The sequence below is a fragment of the Bombyx mori genome, chromosome 9 (assembly GCF_030269925.1).
Source record: "Bombyx mori chromosome 9, ASM3026992v2".
NCBI lineage: Eukaryota > Metazoa > Arthropoda > Insecta > Lepidoptera > Bombycidae > Bombyx > Bombyx mori.
This window is the reverse complement of record NC_085115.1, coordinates 3,571,757-3,580,262: the sequence shown is the minus strand read 5'-3', so window position 1 is coordinate 3,580,262 and position 8,506 is coordinate 3,571,757. Positions and strand designations below refer to the sequence as shown.

At 39.0% G+C, this 8,506-nt stretch overlaps 1 protein-coding gene across 1 annotated transcript; it reads left to right on the top strand.

Moving 5' to 3' along the window:
* The first annotated feature begins 2,642 nt into the window (after positions 1-2,642).
* Positions 2,643-7,261, top strand: LOC101746551 (protein ST7 homolog). Its single transcript, XM_038012953.2, has 4 exons — positions 2,643-3,188; positions 4,133-4,285; positions 4,634-5,050; positions 5,739-7,261. Exons 1-4 carry the CDS (start codon positions 2,808-2,810, stop codon positions 6,165-6,167), a joined length of 1,380 nt encoding a protein of 459 aa, XP_037868881.1. The 5' UTR covers positions 2,643-2,807; the 3' UTR covers positions 6,168-7,261.
* The last annotated feature ends 1,245 nt before the right edge of the window (positions 7,262-8,506 follow it).

Here is an 8,506-nt window from a genome sequence, read left to right as displayed (position 1 = left end):
GTTACGTAAATTTTTACAGATGACAATTATTGTCAAGAGACTTTTTTAAAGTCAACTGTAATTGACAAAGGAGAAATAGCATAATACGTACTGTTACTGCCAATTCTTTTTTAAGATTTTTATAATAAAAATGTTAAGAAATAATATTATGTTCCCTTTAGATATTTTTTTAAGATGTACTGTAATGAACCTTGATGAATAGAATCCAGTCTATGCTATATTATCATTTAATATGCTGGTGCACAGTTTAAATCTACATCGTTCTTAAATAAAAGTATAAAAATTAAGTTACATATACAATATGCTTATAAAGTAAGAAGATCTTGTAAGCTTGTTCTAGATGCCCTTAAGCACGCAATAAAATCTAAAGAACCCATTTGTAGACATGAGGTCTGAGTTTCGATTGTATGACTACTTCGCAGTAGAAATAGGTAGGTAGCTGTGTGCATCTAATATCGTACATATATAAAGTATAATATACATACATTTAATAAACACCTAGTATCACGGGTAATAGTTTAACAAATTTAAAATTTTGGTGGATGAGGATGACATAGTTTATACAGTAACTTCTTTATGCACCGAATACCGAATATATTTTCCTAAAAAGTCATTTTACGTCGAAATAGTCAATTAAAACAAAAAAAACTTTTTATGACGGTTCAGTAGATCTCAATGAGATAATTAAAGATTAGAGCTCTTTCAAAAAGTGCTTGGAATGGAGCTCTTAGTAAATTGCAGCCACACTGAGAGGTTACCTAATTCTTTTCATCTTACCAGTTGATGTCTTATCTTCGCTAATTTATTTGAATTTAATTTCAAAAGCAGTATTTAGTTTCCTTTTATTCACTTTTTGGACAAGAGATGGTTTAAGCCTTTTGTTAAGACTAGGTTGTATAATCTATATGCCCTTAGCCCGTGTACTCGATTTTTCAAACAAAATGCAAACTGAATTTGAAGTCTATTTTAATAGCGACTTTTTGGCGGGAACGCGAGGAGTGAAGTTGTGTGATTTGTTTTATTTTGTCTATTTAGTGTTTCTTCAGGTTTAAATGTGTAATAACGGTAGTTTATTAACTGTTTAATATCTGTGACAGTGCACAAATGTGGGAAAATGAAACAAAGTCGCTGGACGTAACGTCTCGGAATCCTCCAAAAAGTCCACTGAAAAAATCTCAGTAAATGACCACCATTTTACTGAGATTATATTTCATCCCATATCATCTCAATTCATTTCATTTAATTTCATCCCAGTTGATTGATGTCTCAAATTAATCATCTTCATTTCATTTCACTTCATATTATCATTTTGCATAAAAGTATCCCATATTATATCATTTCATCTCATTTCAATTCATATCATGTCATGTTTCATATTATTGGAGTTTACTCCTTTAGAATCGATTTACATATATAGGCCCGGGGTATGAAAATTATGGGGACCAAAATCGTACTAGCATGTCACACGAAATGCGTTATGCGCCTGATTGCGCATGTCACACGAAATGCGTTATCGCAGGTGACGCCGGGCTGCTGCGCCGGCAGTCCGCCACAAAGCCTCGTACTGATCGCGCGTTTCTCTCATTATTGTATTTTCATATATTTGTTAGTCGTTTGTTTTGTGTCTCGTTAATTTGTTAATAATCTGTAGTGTATCGTGTTGTCGTAATATAGAACTATTTCTCGTATTGTTTCGTTTAATTTTTTATATCCAGTAAACTCCAGTCGTGCGTCGGAGCGGACACACACACTTTTTTTTTTGGAGTTTACTCCTTTAGAATCGATTTACATATATAGGCCCGGGGTATGAAAATTATGGGGACCAAAATCGTACTAGCATGTCACACGAAATGCGTTATGCGCCTGATTGCGCATGTCACACGAAATGCGTTATCGCAGGTGACGCCGGGCTGCTGCGCCGGCAGTCCGCCACAAAGCCTCGTACTGATCGCGCGTTTCTCTCATTATTGTATTTTCATATATTTGTTAGTCGTTTGTTTTGTGTCTCGTTAATTTGTTAATAATCTGTAGTGTATCGTGTTGTCGTAATATAGAACTATTTCTCGTATTGTTTCGTTTAATTTTTTATATCCAGTAAACTCCAGTCGTGCGTCGGAGCGGACACACACACTTTTTTTTTTGGAGTTTACTCCTTTAGAATCGATTTACATATATAGGCCCGGGGTATGAAAATTATGGGGACCAAAATCGTACTAGCATGTCACACGAAATGCGTTATGCGCCTGATTGCGCATGTCACACGAAATGCGTTATCGCAGGTGACGCCGGGCTGCTGCGCCGGCAGTCCGCCACAAAGCCTCGTACTGATCGCGCGTTTCTCTCATTATTGTATTTTCATATATTTGTTAGTCGTTTGTTTTGTGTCTCGTTAATTTGTTAATAATCTGTAGTGTATCGTGTTGTCGTAATATAGAACTATTTCTCGTATTGTTTCGTTTAATTTTTTATATCCAGTAAACTCCAGTCGTGCGTCGGAGCGGACACACACACTTTTTTTTAATCAACTTCATTTCATTTCATAGTATCATATTTCATGAAATAAAAAAATATGTATAAAAGATTAGGCTGTATGGTACGACACCTTTGCCTTTCCATTTGGATAAATAAAACTACTACTATTTTAGCCTTAAGTGTATAATCTATGATTTTAGCTTACAATTTTCAAAATACAAAAGTACAAAACGTAGCTCCTAATAGCTAGTTGAGCTTATTACTAAAAACTAAGTGGTACCAAAAAAGAAAAGAATGTATTAGACATATTCAGTTTGTTTCTTAAATCTTTGGTCATGTGGGACACAAACGCATATTTGAGCGCATTGACGCCTAAATTCTATGTAGCATTAACAGGCACTTCGTCTTTGATATCAGGACTCATTCTTATTTTCGAATGGTGGTATTTTAGAACATACGGTACCTCATTTATAGAACAAGTATCGCTATCACATCTTGGACCATGGTTAGGTGGCGGCAATGAGACGGATAATTCAAATACTAATACAAACAATACAGCTAGTAATGAATGCAAAGTTTGGCGGAATCCTATGGCTTTACTGCGAGGCGCTGAGTATGGGAGACTTTGGAGTGCCGCAAGGCGAGCTCCACTCACCTATTACGATATGAATTTATCAGCTCAAGACCATCAGGCCTGGTTTAGCTGTGGAGGAGATGTAAGTTTTCTATTTAGGTTAAACTTTTATAGATGCTCACAGAGATAGATTGTTATAGTATGTTTAGTAATCAATTTTAAAGACAAAAGAGTAAGCTTATGTTGAGAATGATTTAAAATAGTGCATTTTTATTCAGTATTTACAGTCTATTTATTCAAAAATCCCACACTAGGATTATAATTTAAATAACAAACAGTTCTAATCTGTATATCAAGTGAAGAGTCGGTGTTAATAGATACCATATATATTGTGATACATCTGTCTAATGCACTAGATTGAAAATTAGGGCCCTGTAACAGCGATACTTTAAGACTAATATTTTTTTCGATGGAAAATAGCGATATCTTGCAGCGGTTGCCCCTAAACTTATATGTTGTTAAAGGTAAGACATTTAATTATTGTGTAACTAAACACAGAAAATAAAAAAATAATAAATCATACAAGTCTTTATTTGTTATAGAAACATTGATTAAATTTTATCAATTAGTGGTTTCTGAAAGCTTCAAAATCCTTCATTAAAAATAAAGTATAGGATAGGTAATATGTTACTGCCATCTACAAAAGCAATGAGAAACTAATCGAAGCAAAGCCATTTAGTGGCCGATGCCTGTAAACATTTTTGTTGAATGCTTGAGTGGTTTATCTATAACTAGTTTATTCAAAATTACTACTATCTATTTGAAATAAAATTGTTTGTAATATTAACCCCTATAATTGTCACACGTATTGCAGAAAGTGCTAAAGGATTTTTGAAAGAAAAGCTTAATAAAAAAATTTTAATTAAAAAAATATTCAAAAGCAAATAAATTCACATTCTAAATTCTAAATCTGTACAGGTCTATACCTAATAATACCTATAATCAACTTTGCAATAGTCTGTATTCTGATGCTCTGCATTAAGAGAGAGGTTAATGAAATTAAAAATTCACAATTTTGATTTACAGCAAAGTCCTGTGGAAGAAGCAATGAATCGTGCATGGCGTGAACGTGAACCTACAGCCCGTGTGGCAGCTGCTCGCACTGCACTAGCTAGAGATCCAGACTGTGCTGCTGCATTGTTGTTACTGGCAGAGGAAGATTCACCGACAGTACAAGAGGTATGAGATGATAAAGGGATCATTAATCTTTATGCTAATGATGATAGAGGAATGTTGAGCTATCATCAAAAGACAGACATATTATAGTACTTTGGGTCCAAATAGATAGATTTAAACTTTGTGTTTGATGTTGAATTAACAATAATATTTTGTTGATATTCGTGAATAGAATAATCTTTTTTATATGTAATTATATAATATGTTATAATAGTTTCAAGGTATAATATGCTTACATTCAAAATTTTTGTCTTAGAATTTAACCACAATCATTTACCTGTATTATGTAGAAAGACGGCGATTTGAAACTTTGTCTCCAATGGTTATCTGAAATTATTCTTCGATTTGCAGGCTGAACGTGTACTGAAGAGAGCTTGGCGAGCAGCTGAGGCGTCTTGGAGAGCGCACGCAGCCGCTGGATCTGCATATGCTAGCGCAGCCCGACGCGACGCGGCCGTGCTAGCCCACGTCAAGCGTCGAGTTGCTATGTGCGCTCGTCGTCTCGGCAAACTCCGCGACGCCGCTAGAATGTTCCGCGAACTAACGCGAGATGCTCCTCCCGCCCTCCACGCAATGTCACTCCATGAAAACTTGATAGAGGTGCTGTTGGAGCAGAGGCTGTATGCGGACGCGGCTGCTGTTGTTGCGAGATTTGAAGACGCAGGTGCTCCGCCTTCAGCAGCGTTATTGTACACGGCCGCGTTGTTGAGAGCACGTGCTGCCGTCGGCGTTGGTGCACGTCCCGGAGCAGAGGTCATTGCTCTGGAGGTCTGTAACTGTCTGTCTGACGAAAAGCCATATAATAATTATTAATTAAGTTTTACTGGTGGTAGGACGTCATGTGAGTGCGCGCGGATGGGTACTACCACCCTACGTATTTCTGCCGTGAAACGGTAATGCGTTTCGGCTTGAAGGGTGGGGCAGCCGTTGTAACTATACTTGAGACCTTAGAACATATATCTCAAGGTGGGTGGTGCATTTACGTCGTAGATGTCTATGGGTTCCAGTAACCACTTAAAACCAGGTGGGCTGTGAGCTCGTCCACCCATCTAAGCAATAAAAAAAACAAACAGTATTTTTGCGATTCTTTCCTTGACAAAAAGCTATGTAATAATTATACATTTATAATAAGCAGCATACAATTTCAATGGTAACTTGGTATGTAATGTGGAGAATGTGTTATTAAATAATTGTACACATGGTAATTTTATCTAACTGGATGATATTCTATTTCTAAGTTGGTCTTATTACAATATTATCATCATCTTCACTCTGTGGGTAGGAATAATAAAGCTATTTATCCAGTTTTCTTACAAAAAGTTATCCAAGCATAATCCTGTGTGATAAAACAATAAAAAATATTGGAAAAATATATATTTTGATTGCGATTAGATTTATTAACATTGGTGTTAATCTGTATAATCAATGGCAGTGTTTCATTTTGTTTTATTTTCAGGCAATACGTCGCGCTATCGAGTTCAATCCTCACGTGCCCGAGTACCTATTAGAATTGCGCGCTTTAACTTTACCACCTGAGCACGTGTTGCGTCGCGGCGACAGCGAAGCGGTCGCGTACGCGTTTTTCCACTTGCGACACTGGCGGAACGCGGAGGGCGCGCTGCGGCTGGTGGCGGCGGCGTGGGCGGGCGCGGAGCGGGCGGGCGCGGGGGCGGGCGCGGGGTGCGCGGCGTGCGCGGACCGCGAGCTGCTTGCGCCGCACCACGCCATGTCCGCATTCCCGCGCCGCCGCGCCGCGCTCCTGCCACTGGCGGCAGCGCTGTGCGCGGGCTGCGCCGTGCTGGCGCTGGCGGCGCACCGGTGGCCGGCGCATGCGCACGCGCTTCTCGACCCGCGCCGCCTGCACTCCCTGTTGGCGGCCGTCTGATCGCTGTGGCCGGACGCGCCGGCTTCAGACACAGAAAACTGAACTTTAAGTTTTCTCTCACTGTGTTTATTTGAACTATTCTTTTTTATAAAGAAATGTGGGTTAAATTATCACGTTGACTACCGTGTAGGTGGTCCCCGGTGCCCTACGTGGCGCACTGAAGTAACTACGTCGATTTTAAAGTGAAACTTTACATCGTCTCAAACTTTTTCGCCTGCGTGTTGCATGTCGCGTGACGGTCGGCCGCGGAGTAGGGATAAAGTGAAAGGCGCTCGTCAGAGCAGCCAAGGCCAATATGGCGGCGCCTACAGTTCGACGCAGCTGACCGTGTAGTGTATAGACTATTACTCATTTGTGCAAGTGCTCTACGCAATTTTGTTTGTTTTTGTCAGTGTTTAATGTAAATGTTGTTTGTCAGAGTTAAATGTCTATAATGTGAAAAAAAAGTTACATTTTTACCGTGGTTTCATAAAATCACACAATCCTTTTTTTTGTGACTAAGGAACCGGGATTGACCAAATTTGCCTACTTTTGTTTGTTAATGTATGTTTTGGTCTTGTAAGTCTCTTAGAAATAGATTGTTTCTCAGCATCGGTCGGTTTCGTCGCACCCAGAGTCTACTATAGATATTTCGGCGTCTTAGTAAAAAGAGTCTTGAAGAGAGAAACCGAAATAATTACTTCAGTGCGCCCCGTAGGGCACCTGTGACCTACACGACAGTTTACGTGTTAAACAAAATCTCTTGTGACTTTTAAAAGGTTTTCTCACTGTTTTTATTTGAACTATTTGTTTTTTGTAAAGCATTATGGCTTGAATGAACGAAGTCTCTTTGACTTTTAAAACTTTTAGTTCCGATCGATCATCAAATGCATCTAAAACGTCGAAAGTTTTTAGTGAGTATTGAAAATAAATCGGCAAGTGAAGTTTAGTGGTTCGACAAAAACAATTGTGAAATATTAATTGTAGACTGTAGTGTTTTGTGGTATTTGTCTCAGTCCTAGTGATGTTTCTGAATGGGCTAGTATTTATTGAATGTGCTTATTTGACGTAATAATTAATAATTTAACGTAATAAAATACTAATCGAATATCTTATTAATGTAGTTTAATTTACCATTTCAAAATACGTATTTTAAGCCAAGATTTTAGTTGAGCCAATAATATTTTGATATCATTGTCGTTACTAAGTGTAGATGGGTGAATAAAACCACGTAGTGCTAAGTGATTATCGATGTTCCTAAGTATCATTGTGTATGAGATATGAGGTCGAAGTCATTGTATAGCGTAACAGCTGAGCCACGATTTGAAACGGAATACGTCATGACCAAATAGTGCTGAGTATTCAGAATACTCGAGTACTTTTGCGGATAGTACTTAGTGGTAGCGACTTGGCTCTGCCCCTGGCATTGCTGACGTCCATGAGCGACGTAACCATTTACCATCAATTGGGCGGTATTCTCGTCTGCCTACAAAGAGAATAAAAAAAGATGGGTAGTGCCAACAGAGTTGATGCTTTTGACATGTAGTGCTGGCGCCGCCTATTAAGGATTCCATGGACAGCCCACCGCATGAACATCTCGGTCCTACAACAGATTAAAATGGAGAACGCTCAACGCCACTCGCCGCTGAGCACTCGTCATTAGATGTGATGTGAACTGTGTGGTTAGTGCGAGCTTTTTAACGTTCTCGATAGCGTAAAAGTTAACTCATATTTGCATGCAGTTGGAACAGCACCCCTAGCGGCAAATGTAGGCAAACGCTCCAACTCCATACAAATTTGAGTTAACTTTTACGCTATCGAGAACGTTAAAAAACTCGCACTGAGCACACTGACAGTCCAATCACTCAATGACAGTACATCGGATGCCTTACACCGGGTAATAATATTGACGATACTGTTTTTTTTTTCTATTTTCTTTGAGTACTTATTTGTCAGGCAACCTCAACTCTCTTTCAAAGTTGCAAAAGCCGGCGTCACAGTCGTACTTTCGTGAACTCCACTGCGGTATGACAGAAGGAACGGTTGGATGTGTTTATCCCAATCCCTTTGCCTATTCTCCACAATTTTCGCCAGGTATCTCTCCAATATTTGATTAAACCACCACTCCATCGGATTGCGGGTGATAAGATGTGGTTCTAGTTTTGCGGATACCCAAGACTGCAAGTCTCTTGAAATACCTGGGACTCGAAGCTCCTTCCTTGGTCACTATATTTCTAGGGGCACTCCAAACCGTCAGAACACTTTGTGTACCTACTAATTTATCGACGATCGTCGAGGCTTCTTGATTAGGAATGGCGAAGAATTCGGGCCACTTTGTGAAGTAATCCATCACCACCATG